Raw genomic sequence first — 21748 nt, 5'->3', positions numbered from 1 at the left:
CAGTGAAACCATCCTATTACAACCACAGAAGCTTATGTCTGCAGTTTTCCTACCGCTGGTCTTGAGAACAACCAATCTCCAAGGAAAACACAAGATGCTTTGGGAATAGCCAATAGTTTGTCAAGTTGCATTTGCTTGTCGGTTCTTTAGCTTGATTTTCTTTCAGATATTTTAGATTTGATCCACAGGAATTCTGAACTGCTTTTTGCGCCTTCAACAAATGAAATACTAAAAGGAAAACTCCTCCCACTCATTTGTCATTGGCCCTAATTAACACCCTAATTACAGTTTTAATGATATATTGCAGTGACGTACTCATGATGTGAATAACTGCCTAGAATTAGGCTTGTTAAAATGGTAAGTGATTATAAAATGTGTTGTGGAGATTAACTTGTGAACATGAACCTTTTTTTTACTGTTCATTTGACCTGCTGGTCCTTTCTCTCTGGTTTTAGGTGAGTTGGTTCTGGTACTGAAAAACAATACAAGTAATGAGGGTTAGACAGTTTTAAAGGTCAGTAAAAAGTGTTCAGTTGTTTTCTGCTTGTGATTTTTAAAGCTTTGGTTTGATTCTTTTATTAACAGCAGCAAATATTTCAAGACTGAGTAAAACTCAAACTTCTTTGTTTTGGGGATTCCGTCCCCGAAGCTCAGGGGACTGTTAGAGAAATAGATTGGGAAAGTTGGTAGCTGTGTTGTGTGTGCGTGTTTATGTAAGTGTGTGTATCCCAGCTGCAGACTGACTCCTCTCCTGCTGTGCTAAGATCAGGTCACCAGGGGGTGAACAGTGACATCCTCTCAAATTGCATCATTTTGCTGAGCATGCTCACAGCCGATGTGATATTTCACAGGTCAGTGCTTATAATAAGGGCCCGGTTCTCTCAGAGAGGACCCACCTGATGTCTGCGACCTTTTGCAATTGGACTTGGTATTTTCTTCCATACCTCGCCAGCCTTCTGCACACCAGAACTTTTCAAAAGAAAGAAAAAAACAGAGCGACACAGCTACATTTCACTTCTGATGAAAATGGAAGACATCAGTTTCGATAAATCTGCATGAAGTGCTGACAGGTTTGCTAAAGCCAGCAGATCAACATGTTGAGAGACGAACCAGAACATAAAGACTTGACCTTTATGCTCCTCTGAGCTTTACAGTCTCTTTTATACGATTGTTTTGGTTTTACTGCAAGCAGCTTCAATGTTTTAATTAACTCCATTCGACCTTGTTCACAGCACAAATATGTACCGCAATTCAAACAGGTTTACTTGGTCAGGGGTGAAAAGCAAATACTTCATGCTTCAGTGCATACCACAGCACACTTCACTAAACATGAAGATATCTATTAACTAATTATCTCAGCTGTGCACTGAATTCAAACTCATTATTTTTCCTGATCAACTTTGTTATTCAAGGTATTTTTCATATATTCAGCCAAGCAACAGCAAAATATAGGAAAACGTAACTTTGATGTTTTATTAACATAATCTGAGTGAAGATAGATTTCTTTTCTATCTTCACTCTTTTTGAGCGTTAGCGTGACATCCGCTGAAATTTCTATGAAGTGAGGGCAGCAAAAGCCCAACCCACTGGGATAAAAAAATAATTAGCATCCGGAGCGTGAAGGAATTACGCATGAAATGTAGTAATTTAATTCAGTTTATTTATATAGTGCCAATTCACAACACATGCAGTAAGGCATTAAAAAAGGCAATTCAGTTCAATCATGAATATTATTTTGATTGATCCAAGTTATCAAACTACATCCACGTCAGTTAATTACTCAAACTGGCATAAAGGTTTCTGTCTAAGAATCCGTTGCTGGCTTTGTGTCAATGACTTTGCAGCAATCACTCACACTGAGCATACATGTAGCAACAACAGAAAGGAAAACTCTCCTTTAACAAGAAGAAACTTGCAGCACAACCAGAACCAGAACCTGGCTCAGTGTGAATGGCCATCTGCCACGACTGTTTCTGGTTTTTGGTGTGTACCTGCTTTGTCTTCTCCACCCCCCACAGATCCAGGAGTCCTGTCCACATCAGAGAAAACTAAAACGTTTTTGGTGGTAGTAACTCTAGAAGAAAAACAGCTAAACAGAGGCGTCTTCAGAGCTGTTGTAAGACAGACTGCTACAGGAGATCCTTCCAGCCTGCAACCATCAGCATCTAAAACAACTATTTGAAGAAAATTGTATCATATTTACAACAACATTTAATTTCCTTCTGGGATTAATAAAGTATTTTAAACTTGAATTTGAAATCATTTCATCCATTAATTTTTAAGCAGCAGCAACACACTGAAAGCACCCAGAGTAAACGTAGTGAAAACTAATTTTGTGTGAATTATTTAGCTCACTTTTGCAGGGAGTCACTACATAAATCATCTTGGCTGTCATTACCGAGGTCGTTTATTCTGAGTCCCTCAGCAGATTTAAATCCTTACCTCTGTAATTACAAACTCTCAGGCATTGCCACTTTTTTCAGGTCTGTGCCTGTCATAACAGAACATCTCTTGTATAGTTATAAATATTACTGGGAAAAATTTTACACAATAAACTAATAAAAAGTCAACAAAGGGGAAAAAACCGTATATAGTCTACCCTGTTGTTAGGGCTTCTTTGCAGTGTTGAAAAGTGTTATTCCACGTGGATAGAAAAGAGAAGGCCACATGATAAAATGTTTTTGTTTAGAACTTTTTTCTCTTTTCTCATTGGAAAAGAGAAGTAATTATATAAAAAGATTTAACAGAACTAATTCTGAATTTAATTCAACATCATGGTGAGACTGAGAGAGTGATGCAAACTTTATTGATCAAGTATCCTGGGTAGGGCAGGGACTTAATGCATTATTAGGCCTGTCACAATAACAAATTTTGCTGAGCAATTAATTGTCTCAAAAATTATTGGATAAACGATGATATTGTTTGAAGACCTTTTTACACTGATTTAATGGAAATGACGTGATGACGTGTTTTGTAAAGCTTGAAGCTTTTGTACTTAAGCGTTTCTAATATGTTCATAAATGTGATGCACAAGTGACATGGATGGACAACAAAGTCACTTGATTTGATCCTCTGGGGGTTCAGTTTTGTTTCAGAAAATGATCTCATGGGGCAAAAGGGAAAAAAACTATTGTGTGCAAATTGTGAAGCTATTTAAGCCTAATGTAACATCTCAATGCTAAACATGTAGCACCACAGACATCCAATGCTAATGTCACACAGACCACATTTATTCTTCAGTCCATATGTCTTTATTCAAGGATTTAGCAGCAAAAAGGATTTTTTAATTGAAAATGTTTGTTTTATCAATATAGTTTTCAATTAAAATGGGATTAATTTATTTCAGACCTTGTAATTAACTCAATTAAAAATGTAATTTGAGTCCCATCACTACTTGTGGGTGGCACACTCTGTTCTGTTCTCAAAACCAATCGGAACGATTCCTTGATCCAACAGAATCACATCATTATCTGACATCAGTTTAGAAAAGGAGTAAGATGACGTAAAGACCGCTGTGAAAATGTTCATAGCTCGGTATAATAATTTTCACTGAAAATATTGTGACAATGCTGCAGTTTATAGCTGCAGGTCACCTGCAATTTTCAAAGTCGCACTTTTTTTTCTTTCTTTTTTTTTTTTTAATTTAAGGAAGTGAGGACATTTTTCATCTTCCACCTTCAGAGACATTGTCACCAAAGTGTCTTTTTTCAGCACGTGGACGTTCCCATCTCTCTGACCCTGACTTGTCAGTTATCATCACTCACAACACTCTGGAGACGACGTCGAAGCGCAGATCTGCACCTACAGAAGCCGACTCCATCCAATACTCTATTATCTTGCCATTGAACTGCTGGTTCCTGCAACCCCCCTTATGAATAATGAACAGAAGTCGGGTTGTTCTTCACACTCTGATGAAAACTGATTTCTTCCTCTGAATCCTGCCGTCTCACCGAGACATAAACCCCATACTGTACATGTTTGATGCTCTGTTGTTGGTTCACCTCAGTGGGCAGAAAAAACCCAAACAAAAACGAAAACATCAGTCGTGAGTTTAGACGTCGAAACAAGCTGGATGTCAACAGCAGATCTGTCCTCTGTAACCTAAAAGACCCGACTGCTCCTCATGAAAAAGTCAACACATCTGGGAGGAACTTTGAAAGTTTTATACTTTGGTTAAAGATTCATTTCAGAGAATGCATTCTGCAGCACGGCGAGTGGGGGAACAGATATTTGCTGCCCACGTTGGAGGCTGAGTGGAGACGCAGGAGGAGATGGAGACACAATAAATGTTGTTGCTGAGAGCGATCTTTGAATGCCAGCACTTCTGCCTCAGTCTGCGTGCTCCTTTAAGGTATCTTCCCTTAACGCTGCATTCATCAATCATGCAAAGATGCAACGCTTCTCAAAGGATTCCTACCTCTTGATCCTTCTCACATTTTGTCAACAATAAACTTTACTGTATTTTGCCAGAGTGCACTGATTCATGATTTATGAAGTGGATGGAAAATTGTTCTTGGTTTTTATTTATTATGACAACATTTAATATTTCTTTTAGATTAAAGAGTTTGTCTCAGAAGAAAAGTCACTTTCACTGTTTGGTACAAACCATGATGGAAAGAGGTGCTCTACTCAGATGAGACCAAATACTGATGCTTTTTTTCTACATGTAAATGAAACATGTAGCAGGAAACTTAACACACTGAGAACAACATTCCCATAGTGAAACATGGAGGTGGTGGCAGTATCATCCTGTGGGGAGGCTTTTCTGCAGCAGGGACAGAGAAGCTCTACAGAGTTGAGGAAGGAAGTTGTGGAAAACCTGCTGAAGATAACCAGAGAGGGAGGTGGAAGTTTTCTTTCCAGCAGGACAACAACCCTAAACACAGCCAGAGCTACAGAGGATGTGTTGGAGAAGGATGCATCTAAATGTTACAGGATGGAAGATCTCGAGGACTGGACCTGGGCACCCCTGGTTTAGATCAAAGCATGTTCATTTGTTAGAATAGCCTAAAGTTAAAGGTAATTTATTCAATACAAAGTGCTTTACAGGAATTAAGAGGAAATGCAATAAACCAAAGGAAAGAGCAAAAGAAGAAAATAATCTAATGTTGATCTAAAGTATGTAAACTAGGAGCTCCGGTTCAGGGTTGCTAGATAAGAATCCTCTGGTCTAATTTCATTTCTGGGTTGGAAGGACAGGAGTCTAAAAAGTAGTCTAATAATACTGATCCAAAGTATATAAACTAGATAGTCAAAGTCCAAACTTAAATTCCACTGAGCTTCTTTGGAGGACTAGAAAACTGAAGACTCTTCATTTCATCTGACTGAGCTTGAGCTACTTTGAAAGCAACGGATCAGTGTCTGGGTCTGTAGATGTGCAGAGATTCCCCAAAAGACAAAATAAAGACTCGGGTGATAAATGCATGGATGAACCTTCAGATTTTTATTTGTGTGCACAATTTAAACCATGCATCATTTTCCTTGCACTTAAAAAATATTCTCTACCTTGTGTTGGTCAATCATAAAATCCTGATAAAAACTTAGAAGTCTGTGTGCAGCGTGGCTAGATGTTGTTATTTTCCTCTCCAGCTCCTGTTTGTTCTGTGAACTGCTTTTTGTGTCTTGCTGCAGGATCGTCTGATTGTTCTGTATCAGCAGCAGTTTGGATTTTAGTGCAGGCTGCAGTGTTTGTTTCACACATCGCTTACTTTTATTTTTTTTTCACAATCGCACACAAACACATAGATGTTCATAAACAGACACGGCGCTTGGCTGGTCATGGCATTTTTTAATACATTAAAAGGAAGACAGTTTTAGTTTTTAGTGTACAGTGTTCAGTCATGTAGGGTGCTATTTTCATTGCCCCCCCACCCCTTCACTTCATTGCCCCCCGTTCTCGCAAGTTGGCAACCTCTTGCTCTCTCGCAGAAACACCTGCAACTTCAATATCCTCCTATCTCGACGTGGCAATTCTCTAAAGTTGTTTTCAATTATGCTTCAGTGGATTTTACATTAGGGAGAAGATAATGCAGCGGTTGCCTTGGGTGAAAACATGGAAGGGTTTGTGTATACGTGTATACGCATACGCGTACGTGTGTGTGCGTGCACAAGGCCACCTCTGAGTATGACGGGGTGTGTATGAAGGTTTATTGTGAGTCTAGCTCAGAGTGTATTTTCCAGAGATAAACTCTTTGACAGCTTGAACATTACGAGCCTCCTCGTTGAGATATGCGTTGGTCCTGGTATCAGTCGGTATTAAAACTGTGTCCACAGGCTTTATTCGTTACTTATGTTATTACAACATTTTCATTAGTGTGTTGCTGTGCATTTTGTTTGCTTTTCATCTTTTGTGCTGGCAGAGAGACATCTTTTTCATTTTTCACACAGTTGAAACCTCATCCAACGATGGACCAGCAAAGCTTTATTAGTAACTTTGTGTGACTGCGTCCACATTGAGCCCTTATTGATCTAGTTCAGAGAGACCCCTCTACTCCTTATCTTTAAGTTTCTGTTTTATGGCTGACCCCCCCACCCTGCTTTGAATAAAATCAGGCTGCTGCAGGGGACAAGTTGGAGTTGTCCTGAGGCACCAGGAAACTCTTCCTCTTTGCAAAGGCTGAAGTGATAATACTTTCTGTGTGGTTCTTTATATGTACAGGTTAAAATACCCAACATTCTTGGTTCCTCATGTTCTAAAACTAATGGATGCATCATGCCTGAAAGATGTTTGAAGAATGGGTATGAAATAATTTAGCACTTTGTGTATCACTTTTTTCTTTGGGTGAGGTGTGTTATGCAAACTTCATATTCTGCATGTTTTTGTTCTACCATTTGAGTCAAAGCTGCTAATAAAATCAGCCCAAGCACTTAAAAAACCACCCAGTCGTTTTTTGTTAATAAGTTGATGTTTTTTTGAGTCTGACAATGAGCCATTTCAAAAAGCCTCTGGAATGTAACATCCCTGATCATCAGGCACTGCCTCTCACCTGGCAACGCTGGCCAACCCGTTACCTGGCAACCCCAGCGTAGCCCAGCCTGTCACCTAGCAACCCAAACAGAGCTCCAGCATGTCTGATCAGCTGGTTTTACCGCTGTATGCGTTGTACAATGGCTGCTGGAAAAAACGAGTGTTATTGACTCACCGTCCAGAAAGCACTTGCTGTGTTCTTGTTGATTGTGCAGGTGGCTCTACTTCTGCTTTTCAATATACAGTTGTATAGTAGTGCATTTGTTTCAGTCATTTTCACAGAGTGTAAAGGTTGTGTTGGGGGGCGTGGCTAGTAGCACCTTTTTGGATTTAAAGTATCAGAGGCCCTAAAACAGCTCACTCTGAAAGGAGCTCAAAATAGACAAAACTGACCAGACTGAATCATTCTTAAAATCATTATTTAAGAATGAGTTTGTGCAAAAACTTAAATGAACATGTTTCATAGGGCCGTTAGACCATTCCTAACCTAAAAGGTCACCTTTAATACCTTCCTCGAGGAGGTAGAGAAAACTCTACTCAATATGAAGTGACTGAAATGGCTTTAAATGGGGCCAACATGGCAAAGGCAGCTTCACATTTTTGCAACAGTGAAGTATGACTACAGTGTTTGTGCCCAGTCTCAGTCTGGAGTGCCTGCTGCAGTGTTTTGGGTTAGAGAAACCCATAATCCAATGGTTGAATGGGCCTGGAAGTAACAGACTAATTGCCGCAGGCGATCCATTCAAGCATTTCTTTTCTGTGCCTGCCTCCTCTTGTTGAGCTGCGAGGCTGCAGCCTGTCTTGTCATGCCTCAGACTAAATGGCAGAGAAGCTCAGGACAGGTCGCCAGTCGCTGCAGGGCCAACTCGTGGACAAACACAGTTCAGTCAACACCTTAGGCATTTCTGACCCAGTAAGCATTGATCTTCACCTCGTGTAGCTGTCCAGCCTTGTTTGGTGACTTTAAAGCTGCTGAGATTTGGGTAAAAAAATATAAAGATTTCAAACTATAAGACTTAATTTTTTCTTTTCTCCGTTTCAATGTAAAAATAAACAAAACACAGTTTTTATAAACTCACAAACCTTTTATCAAATACAAGTACATCTCATTTTTCAGAATAAAACTATATTTTGAGAATAACTTTTAAGCACGTTTTTATATTGTCTATTACTCTTATATTTTCTGATTAAAATGTGTTTATTTTAATTTTCTAACATCAAGTGTCTTCATTCGACTGGAAGCAGAAAATCATAAGAGGAAAAACACTTCTGTGAGAGTGTAGTCTATAATGTGTTGAGTTACTGGAATAAACTTTTCTATATTATTCTAATTTATTGATATGTGCTCATATGGCCTGCTGCTTATTTATGCAACATTCACTTAAGGCTTTCAAACAAGTTATTTAGTCAAAGTAATATTTATTATGAGATTAATAAGCAGGATTTCTGGTGCAGTGCAGTTTATTGCAACAAAGATTTTTATCCTTTTTTAGTCAAACAATACAGCAATAGAAAATAGTTGAAGCAAAAGTGAAAACACAACCAGACTGCTGGGGTTATGAATATGATGACATGAAACCCAGACTGAAAGATAAATAGGGGAGAGTTAGAGGTAAAGAAACCGATTTAAGCTGTGTAATCTACAGGGGACCCCTAGTATTCAAGAGAGTTAGGGATCAAAACAGCTAAAAGTTATTATAATTAACTATTTTAATAGTTCAAATATACATAACATCCTTTAATATGTACAGCAGAGACAGTCTTAGCACCAGCACAGAGGCCAACATCCTGGGTCTTCCTTATTTCTGCTCTTGGGGCCACAGCCAGTCATTCATTCATTCAACATGTCAATAAAAAGTTATTCTTCTAGGTTGTATAAGAGACTCTTGCAATACCCAGAATACTTGATATATAAAAATGGAAATTGGAGTTAAATATCTTGATAGAAAATGAAGAATGGGTCAACCTGTGGTCACAAAATGATTAGCAGTCAATAGTTTCTTGACTGTGGGAAGATTTTGACTGGACACTGAAAGTTAAATATTTTCACACCCCTCTTACCATCTCTAAATTTATAAAGGACCCCTGGACTGCAAGAAATTGTGGAAAAATAGCAGACCATGCACAGATCTTGTAGGATTGTCCTGTTACCCTGACATAAAAGGTACAGAGGTGGAGCATCTGGGGATGGAGGTTCCTTTAAATCATCTGTTTTACTTATTGGAGATTGTTTTAACTGATGATTTCAATTCAAATCAGAGATCTATTATACATGTTTTATTATTGGTTGCAGAAAAACTAATCAGTCAATTATGAAGATCTGAAACCCCCGACCATAACTGAATGGAAACAGACTCAAACAAGTATAGATATTGGAAATGTTGACCTTTGTTCTGGAAATGAATACTAATCTCTTTTGCCAAAGGTGGAGATGTGTTGAAATGTATCTAACAACTTGATAAAAGCGTAACTTGGTGGTCAAAGTCCAGCTATCAGATGGCTGAGAGTAATCCATCATGGAGTAGGCAAGAGAGGGTGAATCCAGAGATGTGAACATGATCAGACACAGGCAGACAAACGACATCAAGGGAAGAACGCTGGAAAACCAGCGGTACTTACACTAGGCTTTTGATAATCTGGTGAGGAGGCAGAGACTGAGAGGAGCTTGAAGAGCAGAGAGCCCCGGGAAGTCAGGCAAGGTGAGCTGAATGAAAACTAGTTGCAGAAGGAGAGCGTGAACATGACATGAAAACATGAATCATTACATGTTTGATGACAAGACCTTTAATATATTAAACTATTTTCTCAAAACAGCAGTCTCAGTATGATTACGTTGATTTATTGACCAAACAGTCAACCATATAACCTAAAGACACAATATAAAACAAACAGAAGAAATAAATAACTATAAATCTAAAGTAAAATGTCACAGGGTAACTAAGTCTTAAAACCCTAACTGAATCTTAACAGCCTTGAGCTTGGATATGAAAAGGTCCAGGTCAGTAACTGAATGTAGATCTAGAGGAAGCTGGTTGTCGTAACCAAGAGATCCGTTCAGGTTTGAGAAGAAACTTAGGGATGTAAACCCAGTAAATGAGACGTATAGGTATGGGTCAAAGCATTAGGAGAGTTGAAAATTGGTAAAATTTTAAAATCTATTCTAAAATGGATAAGCTGCTACCTACAGTGATCAATTGTCGAGATGATAAAGGCTTTTATAGCCATTTAAAGGCCAGTAAGGTCTAAATATTGCTTAATTTTAGCTAACTTATGGGAATTTAATCTCCAACAGACCTTTGCTGGCACAACGCAACCAGATTCATTCCGTCTAGAGTTGCTTCACACAACATAATAATAATAATACATTTTATTTGTAACGCACCTTACATTTCAAAGAAATCTGAAAGTGCTACAGAAATGAAAATAACATCACTGTCCAATCTGTAGTTTGGTAGATGTCAGTAATAGTCAGTTGGAAGATCACAGTTAGCTGGTGAGTGCTGTTTTTCCTATCTTTTTGCTTGTAGCACCATCTCATCAATGTTCCTTTGGACCTCTCACTGCCTAGACTACTTCATTTTAAACAATTAAACCTCATGGCATTTCATATTTATCTGGTTCTATCAAAACTGAAGCAATCGACTGCACTTATTTCATGGTGCTTGGAAGTTTATAGTTTTTTATGAATTCAGTTTTTTCTTATTTCAGACAACTTTATTCCTACTTTATAACAAATCTTTGAAAACAATGACTTGCTACAGCATTTAACTCACTGGTGCTGTGGTGACAGCTCTGTCTGCTACTGAAAGGTCCCTGAACTGAATCCAGGAGTGGGTTTGCCTGAAGACTTGTTTCTGGAGCAGCATTGCCTTTGTCGTGTCCTCAGAGTTTTCCCCCAGAACAAAAACAATGAGATGATTTAGAAACATCTGCCGCCCACTGTGCAGCTCCATCTCTGACCTCGTTCCACCACATGACTCTTCGGTTCACCGGATCAGATCAGGGTTATTTTTTAGGTGCATCAGTAAGTTCCTGCACTTTGGGCTTGGTTCTGCTGCAGGTTTGTTAGGTAAGAACTCATTTCCTTTCTCTCTGTTTGACTCTTTTTCTGAGGACAAACCACTGAGTTGTTTCTGCTTGGCCTTGACTCTGACAACTACCTGACGATGCTTTCATCTTTACACCTTTGATGAATGTTGATGAGGTCTTTTGTATGCTCTCTTTCCAATGACGAGCATGGATATGCAGCCTGTGTTCTCCCTTGAACAGGAATGCTGTACACTGCTAGCCTCCGTCTGCTTCGGGGTGATGTGCTTTGTTTGTACAATTTTTGAGAAAGTGAAATGATTTAGTTGGAGTTTTTAGTCTTTGAAGTAGATGGCTTCTTTCCCTCCATCTCCCCAGAGCATGGTCAACCGTGTTGTACAACAGCTCTGAATTGTTCTGCTTTATTGGCAGCCATCTGGCAAAACCTCACAAACATTCCCTAATGCAATTTCTGCCTGCCTTTTATTCCAATCATTTGATGTTCACACACTGCAGTGCACCACATCGCATCTCTGTTTGGTTTTTTAAATTGGTACAAATAGCAACAAATGAAAACCTCTCCTTTGTGAGAACTGGGAGACGGTGTTTCTGACCTGAAAAGAGGTTGAGCGAAGCATCCTTCATGTCTTTTCTAATCGATTATTGTCCCACTTGGGTATAAGTGTTAGCTTGATGCTCAGAGACCGAGTATGAATTCTGTATTAAAACGAGGCGGATGTTGCACACTGAGTCAGATTTGCCTTAATCTCTTTTACTGATTGTCACTAAATTATTTTGAGCTCCTATCTTTAACAACGAGCCCAAAACAGACATTTTTTCAGCAAGAAACTGCTTGTCTCATCAGAAATGAAAGCAGGTCCGTCTTTGCTCAGAGTACTTTGGTGTTAAACACAAAATGCTTTAAAAGAAAAACTCACATTCATGCTGTTGTTTTATTACAATGTGTCTCTGGGACTTTGATTTCCTTCTATATGAAGAGTGGAAGGAGCTTAAAGTGAAAAGGCGTCTCAGGAAACCGACTCCTGGGGAAAGGATCACTGAAACACGTGCCGATGACAACCCCCCACTGACAAACGCAGCGTGCATAAATGTGGCAATCACGTGCTAATTATCTGAGAAAGCATCTTCCTGTCCTCTCAGGGACATCTAGGCACCAACACATTATTACAAATGTCTTACAGTGTTTATCCGGAAACCTTTTCTGCTAACCACATCACATAAAATATCAGCCCTCTTACAAATTTTAATTATTCAGAGTTCAGTTTTCAACTTATAATTTATCAATGGTAAATAAATATAATGTTACTGAGCAATACTTGATAGCAATACTGCTATCAAGAAAAAGCTTCAGATGGTCAAAATTTGCATGAAAATTGCAAACTTTATAGCCTGGCTATTTCCTTCTTTAGCAATTCTGCTCAATTCTCATCTCCCTTGAATGTTCTGTCTGGTATTTCTCCTACTGAGTTTGATTTCTCTAGTTGAATTTCAACTGGGCCAGTCAGCGAACAGAAGAAGTTGTGAATGATGATGTGGTAATGGCAATGGCAAAACATAATGTCAATTCCTACAATCCATTCATATGTTGTATTTTTGTTCTTACATAAATTATTGCTAAATGAACATTTATGTCATTTCATTGCTAAATGAAAGAACTATTTCTTCTCACTCCTGCTGGCAAACTGACCTTTATGTACCAGGCCTAAAAAAATAGAAAAGTACACGAGACCTAGTAACACCAATACTTATTAATCTACAATGTGTCCTCCACTGTGGCGGAAAGGAAGTTTGCTGATATAATAAATGAAACTTTATTGTCTGAAAAGTTTTTTTCGTTTCAAATTTGTTCCAAAAAGTGGGAGCAGGCATCCATTAGAAGGGATGGAAATCTTTTTCCACACAGTTTCAGTTAGTATAAGCAGCCATTATTGTTTTTACTTTAACTTTTGAAACTGCACCATCTAAGAGTTAAATATTTTTATTTTGTCCAATATGCCCACCATGTACGAAGTGGATTGTGTCTTTCCAATGTAGTGCTTCAGCACTGTAGGGAAATGAAACAATTTTTCACATTATCACATACTTTTACATACATAAACAATAACTATGTATGCTTAAGAAAGACTAGTGTTTAGAAATTACCAAAGCAAACACTAAATGATGTTAGGAACCTCCAAAGAGAAACCAGACAAAGAAATCATTCCATTATTTTTATTGTTATCTTATAAGCCTGTTTTTTTTCCAGGCAGTGGTGTTATTAAGTCTTCTTTAGAGAAACAGGGCAGAGCAGAACAAAATATGGATAATCCTCTGTTCATTTGACAAATGCTTGAGAGAAGAGCTCAGGTCAAATTGAACCCGTCAGTCCCTGAAGACTTGATGTGATTAGAGGGACAAGGTCAGGCTGAATTTGGCTGGAAAAACACTCTGAGCCTGAATCAAAGACTTTCAGTTAATCTTAATTTAATTGTGCAGCGTTTAATTGTGTTTGTCAAACTGAAGCTGCTGGGTGACATCGATCGAGAAGTCATGCAAGACTATGTACACCATTTAGATAAAACATAAATGGGGTGTTTTCCAATGAACAGCAAAAGAATAATCACCACATCACATGTTTTTTACGTATTCTTTAGGATTCAGATACATACACACATTTTTTTCCTTTAGCAGATTATTTTGTCTCTGTGGTTTTGCTAAAACCTTATACTACATGGATTGTTGGAAGCCATTAACAGGAGTGTGCACCACCTGCTCATCTGGATGCTGGGGAATAAACAGATCAGCGGCTGAAGGAATAAAAGATTTCCATGGCATCGCATCAGTGAGGCATCAAAAGGTTGTTTTAATGGCCTCCTCCACCAACAACAACACTAAAAGAAAAAGAAAATTTAATCATTCATCATCTTTGTTCTGGTTTGAACTAAACAATGCCATGGATACCATCTTAAATCAAAGGAAATGGTGCAAAATAAAATGAAAAGGATTTTTGTTTGAGGAAATTTGCCTTTAACTTAAAGCAAAGTAAATATGTTCAACTTCAGATCTTGACTTTTTGTTGTTATGAATTTTTTTAAAAGTCCAATAGCTTCAAATGTACTGGAGTAAATGAACCAAACGGGTCGTAGCAAACAGATGTTCTGACAGTTAAATGGAGCTGCTGCATTTCAGGTTGTCCAACACATACTGGGTCGATTCCAAACAAGAATATATGACATAATGTTAGTCAAGAGGTTTCAAACGCATGGATACATTTTAAAAAAGTTTTGATTGAAATGAACTGGTTGGTAATTGAACACAATTTTAGAAGTACAAGCTGTTTGGTACTCAGTTTTCTATTCATTCATTCAGTCATCAGCGTAAAAACAAAATGTGTTTCTGGGAAACTATCTAAGGGAAGACGTTATAAAGACAACAAAACATGACCAACTGTGTCGAGCAGCCTCTGCACACGGTGCACAGCTTTTAAAGAAATCATTCATAAATCAGTTTTTAAATAAATTCATTGATGTGCTGGTATAGTTTTTGATTTATAGTTGTGGAGATTCCATAGTAAATGTAATGTTGGTTGTTTAAAAGTCTCAAAGAATCAACATAAAATCAATTCTAAAAGTAAGCCAGCTTATTATAAAATTCTCAGTTTACTTTTTTTCGCTTGCCTCAGAAATAAAAGATAGAGGTTCTGGAATAACTTTGATCATGTAGATACATTAATGTGTGTGTTGGTAAATATGATGCTCTCCAGTGAAAACCAAGGACATCTTTTATTCAATCAATTACATTTTCTGTTAGTTCACTTTATTTGGAAGTGCACAGGAACAAGCAGACGGCTGTCTGCTGTAGTTTGCGTAGCCGTTACCTTTGGCACAGATCTGAGAGTCTCAGGTGAAGAATTTCTCAGAGAAAGTAAAACTGATTGGTTTGATTCAGCACCTGTAAATCCATGTCTGTCTCTTTCATTTTCAACAAAACTTCCTGTGTGAAAAGGTTTCCAGTGAAAGGTTTCATTCAGAGGAGTAGATGTAAAATTCCACTCCAGCCTAACATTGTTACTCCCCATCCCACTTTAATGTAATGTGGAAATGATGCTGCCTCTGTGTGGCTCATTGTGGTGCTTTGTAATCACTGCAGATACCGTTCTCTCTGAAGGAGCAACACCGCGTTACGGCCTCTTTGAAAGACCGTTTCCCTCTGAAGGAGCACAAACAGCAGGGTTTGACAAAAACAGGAATCATCTTAGCTTTCCGCATAACAATACGAGTCAGACTGCAAATCCAAACGGGAGTTTTGCCACAGTGGTGGGCGAGAGCTTCTGTCCCCACTGAGAAGATTCCCCGGGCACGACACCCACAGAGGAAGAAAAGCCTGTGAACAGGCCTGCGGATGCTGAAATGTGGTACTTGAAGGCAGGTTTGGTAGTTACCGATGATGGATTCATGTGGAGTTTCCAGGGACTGGGCTGGCTAACAGGCTCATTCCCACTGTTAAATTATTAAAACCCGAGGGTTCTGGAACATCCACATGTTTTTGCACTCGTCATATTTTATTTCATAGTAGTCATCAGGAGAGAATTAATTATTTACAGTGTCAGGTCCCCAGAGCTGTTTGAATGGTTAATTTTAGTGGGAGCTGTGGATGATTGGTTAACCCTCTCTTATTTCTCTGCCATAAATTTACTCCTCTGGAGAATCTGCGTGTACACAACCAAACTAACATTTATCCTGTTGGTTCTCTTCCTTTGGGTGTGATGTTCTGTTCTTTTTCATCAATATGGCAGCATTACAGAACGTCACATCAGTTTGTTTTGACGCAAAGCTTCCTGGATTATTTTCACTTTGTTTTCTGCTTCTCATTGTTTTTTGTCTTTCTTCTGTTCAGATCCACAGATTACGGATCAACATACGAGAGAATGAACGACAAAATCGGGTCCAAGGCAGTCCTCAGTTACCTTTACGTTTGCCCAACCAATAAAAGGAAGGTGGGAATTTTCTTTTATCTTTTTAACCTGTGAATAAGTAAGTTGGTAAATAGAAATGCACATCCATTGTCTTCTGAAGGTCCTGGGTTCAAATCTCTGTATGGATTTTGCATGTTGTCTCTGACCATTTGTGGTTTCTCTCTGAGACCAATTAACCTGACAGTCAAAAACATGACTTTTAGGTTAATTGGGTTCATTAAGTGAATGGTTGTTTGTCCTGTGTGTCTGTTTGTTGCTCTGTGATGAACTGGAGATCTTTCTGGGTATTCCTCACTTCTCGCTCTTTTGGTAATGATCTGTACATGGAAATACTCCAACTGAAAATAAAAAAACAGTGACTGGCATGTTCATGATTTGATTTGTAAGGTAGTCCGTCTAGAATGTCACAAAAGGATTTAAGTGCCGACATCAGTGCTGCTTCAGGAAGTTCCTCCTTTGTGATTGAAACTGTAAATATCGCATCAGTCCACTAAAAATCTGATACGTTAAATATGCTTCGCATAAGTTTTCCTCCCCTGAACTTTTTCCTATTGTGTCTTTCTGCAGCCAGATTTGATAAACCGTTGACCCTGGGGAGTTACAAACCACAGATACCAATCAGTAGCATGTCAACATTGATACAAGCATTACAAGTGCAACATATAAACCCAGACTCAATACTAATTCTTTAATGGTACCCAAATATCTACAGTCAAAGACATAGGTATTTGTCAGCTACCTGTGAGTAACTAATGAGAATTTAAAATGTACTTCAAGAATAACTCAGCAGTACCTATGTCAATGTTTCTCAATTCTGGTCCTCGGGGATTACTGTCCTGCATATTTTAGATGTGTCTGTTCCAGAACAACTGATTCAAATGGTTGCATGACATCCTCTACATGCCGTCAAGTTCTGCAGAAGCCTGTTAATCATCCACACCAGCGTGTGGCAGAAGGGAAAAACCTGAAACACGCAGGGCAGTGCAGCCTGAGGACCAGAACTGAGGAAATCACTGACTTATATGAGACTGTGTAAGTAGAGAGTAACAGCATAAAGCTCAAAATACGAACTGGTCACCTGCATGATGACCATTTAAGATCAAACAAGAACTTACTGGGGAAGAACCCAGTAAGTTTACCAGTATTCAGTAACCTGTAGGTGGGGCTGGATGAAATCTCAAATATAGTGGACTCCCAGTGTTCTGGAGGTTTAGGAACCACTGCTGGCCATGACTAGCAGTGGTCACTTGAGAGCCTCAATAAAAAATCTATAAATACCTATTTCAATAGTTCAAACATCAAATATACATTATTAATATGCACAGTGGAAACTGTCTTGATGTTTACACTAAAACTAATATCTGCAGTGTCTTTTATTGTCTCTTTTGGAAGTAGAGCCAGTCAGACCAAGGAAAATAAATGACGCTATTGGATTGGCTGCTTTGGATCCAGCAGCTAGTAGCATGTCTAGTCGCATTTCGTTCAGGTATTTCCAGTTTCTCAACATGCATTTTACTTCACAGAGTTTAGATAGGCTCAACAAAAAAAATCAGCAAATCAGATGAATTTTCCAAAAGTACTTTGGAGTTACCCTCCACACTTCATTCAGCTGCCTAACAAAGCACAGCAACAGGTTGGGGAAGGAAGTGCGCCTTAACTACACACAGTAGTGAAACCTGTCAGCGCTGCGGCCATTTCTAACTGAAGCAAAGGTGACTGCAGGTGCAACTGTTGTCGAAATGAGAATCCATACATCACTGGTTCTCAGTTATTATCTGCCGCAAAGCAATATGAGCTTCTGCATAAAATACATAAACAGACACTACAGAAAACAGTTTTTAGTTAATAGTTTATCTGCAGCAGCTGCATTTGTTCTTTCTGCTAAAGCAAAACTGTCAGAAAACAAAATTAGTTGGCAAACTCTGCAGGAGAGAAAAGTGAGTTACTTCCTTTATTTTTTTAAATCAACCTGCTGAAACTGAATTTTAACTATTTCAGCCTGGAAATAAATAAGACAAGGGGAATCACGAGTTCTCCCAGCTGCCAACCATCTGCCGATGCCTTTAATTTGCCTCCGAGTTCTGTCAATCACTTTTCATTTCTTCTGACACTCTCTGAATTTTGTTCATCGATCTGCACATGGTTTGCATTCCACTTTTCACCATCTGCCTCGGTTTTCTGCTCGTCTAATGACAAACACAAAAAAATACTTCTGAATCCGCGTGGTAAAAAATGGAAGAACTCAGCAGACAGCTTCTCTCTTAGCAGAAGGTTTTCCACTCTGATGCACCCAAAATTGTTGCTGTGAATTACAAATCCCTGCACTTTCTTTGTGCTGTGCTTCTCTGGCTGCAGTAAATTACATTTAATCAGATTCAGTTGAAAACTACTTTCTGTATTCCAAAGGGAAATTAAATGTTGTAACTCAAATCAGTCAAGTATCTTCAGAAAGTCTTCGTGGATGGTGGCTAGAAAAGATCTGCAGTAGCAGCCAGTCTTGCAACTAACCTGAACAGACCTCTGACTAAAGACTGTTTCTGTAAAACAGTCACATGACTGTTATGACATGCTAACAGCTCAGTATCTGGCCAGCAGAGATGATATTCCACAGTAACATGTCCCAGATGACACCATCAGTTGTTGGCAAGCTCTGCTGATCCACCTCCTTTGCTTTTGTCATTCCTTTTAAAATCTCTTTCTGGCCGAAGGGGTGGAAAACTGGGCAGAGAGATGTTGGAGTAGGGGATATGGTCATTCCTTCTTATGATGGTTTGAACTTCTTCTTTCTCTTTGCTCCTGATCTGCATCCATGAAGCCTCCTTTTCAACTCGTAAGTATTTTTTGAGCTTCCAGGAGTGAGAACAGTCCCTTGTTGCCATGGTTACTCATCATAACTGTCCAAAAGCAAAAGTGCAACAGCAAATATCCTTTCCAGTTGCTCAGCATCCAAAACCAGAGGGAAGAATTGTCCAAACATTTAACATGTCAACCAAACATTAACAAAATCAGAACAAGCCAAGTTGCCCCAACATGCTGCCACCATGAGCAAACCATACATCACAGACTGAACCTTGTGATATTTGGCCAAAAACTGTTGATGGTAGATTTTTTCACTGCATTGTTCCCATCATCCCACAGTCCTTCTACCTGGTAACCAGCCACTGGATGCATGAAGTGGGAAAATTCACACGATAACATTTTCTACAAAAATGAGCCACTTGGCTCATCTCTCAAAACTCCCAACTGTCTCCTTAAATGAGAGCACTTAGCACTCCTCTGCAGGTAAGAAATCAATTTCTCCTGAGTGCAATCCAATTTAATCCAAAAAGAAAATAATAGTTTTAAAAAATATAAACCCAACCCTGAAAAAATGGGATGTTATGTAAAGGGAAAGGGAATGTGTTCTGCATTTATTTGACTTTGACTGTGTAATAATAAATTCATCTGCTTATTGCACCAAAATATTTTAAGTGCATTTGTTCAGTGAAAAATAAAAATCCAACATCTATTAAAATCACTGGTGCTACAGTTATTGATGTCCGTAACAAAATTATTAAATTAATAGTTTGATCCCATCACTCCTGGTTCCAAACAGACTAATCTGGAGAAGTTGCAGACAATGCTCTGCTGCTGCAGTTTGTGCTTTCTTTTCATTAGCTTCCTCTTCGGTGTTATCATTTTGTTACTGTTGACTCCCGTTGTTGAATGGCTCTAAACTCGATCCATAGACGCCGTCCACTGTCCCATTATTACTGATCACAGTCGCATCGTTCAGTAGCATAAACAACCACACACAAAAAATGGATTTCAGTGCAAAAGTAGGAATCTGGCATCTATAGATGCTGTGTGAATGTAGCCAAAGAAGAATGATTCCACGATTCAGATGGGAAGAAAATAAATGCAGATTTCAGATTTTTTGTGGAACAAATTTTGAGAGCTCTCAGTTTCCTTGCATGGGAATCCAAATAAAATACACTGGTTTGTGGTTGTTAGGTGACAAAATATGTAAAAAACTCATCACTTGGTAGAAGTGACCTTCCTGCTCAGGTCTGGGTTGGAGGAAGCGAAAGCTGCGCGGTGCCAGCAGACTAATAGAGAATAAGGCGTGACTCGGCGGCGCGTTAGAAGTGGTTTGGGTCCTCGGGTTCATCAGCATCACTCCTCCAAGGCCGATCCAAGGTGTTGACCCTGAATGTGTTTGCATGTCGTCGGAGTTAATGGGATCCTTCGAAGAGCAGAGCCGCGTCGTGGCGAGGGACAGATCATAGCCGGCACTGATTACTCCTCGTGACTCACTCACTCCTGCATTTTCATGCGGAGAAAATGTAATTCCACATGAAGGCCGTGGCAGGAACGCGCTCCCCCAGGTTCTCTCTGCGGGAGATGTGACGCGCAGCCCTTCAGTCGGCTTATATGGCATGAGATAAGGTTTATCCACAACTCAAGAGGGAAAATTAACAAATGAAATCCCATCATTTCCACCATAGTTTCCAGGAGAACTATTTTTACTTCCTGTCTGCTGCTGTTAGTGAGTCATGGCAGCCAGGAACTTGTAGTAATGCTGATGATGGTTGTCCTCTGGCTCTTCTCATTGCCTCTCTGTGCTTTATCTCAGGCCTAATTATTTCGATTTACCATCCTGGAGATGGATGAAAGTTGCCCGGTTGCTGGCTGCAGCCCTTTGTTGGCTCCTCGTTTGAGGGACCTTATTTAGCATCTGCCTGTGTTCTATAAAAAGAGCCGTCTGTAGCTAATCACTCACTGAAACCTATAATCGTCCGCTGCTCCCACCCCAGCTGTATATGCACATATATTGAAGTATTTTCCCCTCACATACATTGCCGCTGTGACATTCCCCAGAGATGCGGTAAAGATTTGAGCGATAGCGACGACATTTAGCAGAAGGCCTCAGCGGCGAACTCTTCAGCTGCATCGTGTCGTCTTTTCTCGAGCTCCATGCTCTCTCTGCAGTTAATTGAACGGCTGTTCAACAGGGCTTTAAAAAAAAATTAAAGACATGCACAGTTAAGATGCCACGGAGGAAGAACGGCAGTGAAAACATGATAGCTAAATGTGGGTGATTAAGGCCTGATCCGTGCCTAATGAGCATACTGTGAAGACAACTGTGTTTCTAAAGCTCCCATGGAAGACAGCCTAAGCTCGATTGATCCGCCGTGATTCATTTGCTGCAGGGTGTCTCTTTCCCTCCGTCTCTGATCCATACCTCCACTTAACTTGCCATCTGACAACTATCCGCTTCTATCTTGGCGCTGCAGCTTATGCACAGCTCGACACCAGGCTGATAAAACACAAAGGTTATCCCCAGCAACCTTTATCGATTCCGTATTGTTACCCTCCTCACTCGCCCCGCTCCCTCGTTAAGGCTGAGTGGAGGCTGTGAGGGAAATCTTAATCAGACTTTGATGATGCCATTGGTCACTGCTAGTTTGGGGATGAATAATTATTGTTTACTTAAGCAGGAAAGGAAAGGCCCCTGCCATTACAGTACCTTGCAATAAAATTCAAGCTTTTATTCATTTTCTTAGTTTCTCAGGTGTTAAAAATTAAATCTGAAAATTGTGGAGTAGATTAAGGGTCATGATGAAAATTCTGGCCTTAACGTATAACCCAACCTGATTGACTCCCATGTCCACTTGATCAGTTTCATGCATATTTTTCACATTAAGATCAATATTAGAACAATAAATCTGAAATGTGATGTTAACATTTATGCTAATACTCCTAAAGACAAACCCAGTGTGACCAGTTGTCATGAAAGC

At 39.3% G+C, this 21748-nt stretch overlaps 1 protein-coding gene across 3 annotated transcripts in view; it reads left to right on the top strand.

Moving 5' to 3' along the window:
* Positions 1-21748, top strand: part of sorcs3a (sortilin related VPS10 domain containing receptor 3a) — a 223111-nt gene that overhangs the window by 99403 nt on the left and 101960 nt on the right. For all 3 annotated transcript variants that reach the window (XM_028018662.1, XM_028018663.1, XM_028018664.1), the window contains one exon: positions 15890-15989. In XM_028018662.1, coding sequence (XP_027874463.1) covers positions 15890-15989 — 100 coding nt within the window. The remainder of the gene's footprint in view (positions 1-15889; positions 15990-21748) is intronic.

Source organism: Xiphophorus couchianus, chromosome 5 (genome assembly GCF_001444195.1).
Source record: "Xiphophorus couchianus chromosome 5, X_couchianus-1.0, whole genome shotgun sequence".
NCBI lineage: Eukaryota > Metazoa > Chordata > Actinopteri > Cyprinodontiformes > Poeciliidae > Xiphophorus > Xiphophorus couchianus.
Note: the sequence above shows the minus strand (reverse complement) of the source record. Positions and strands in the feature narration are given on the sequence as shown.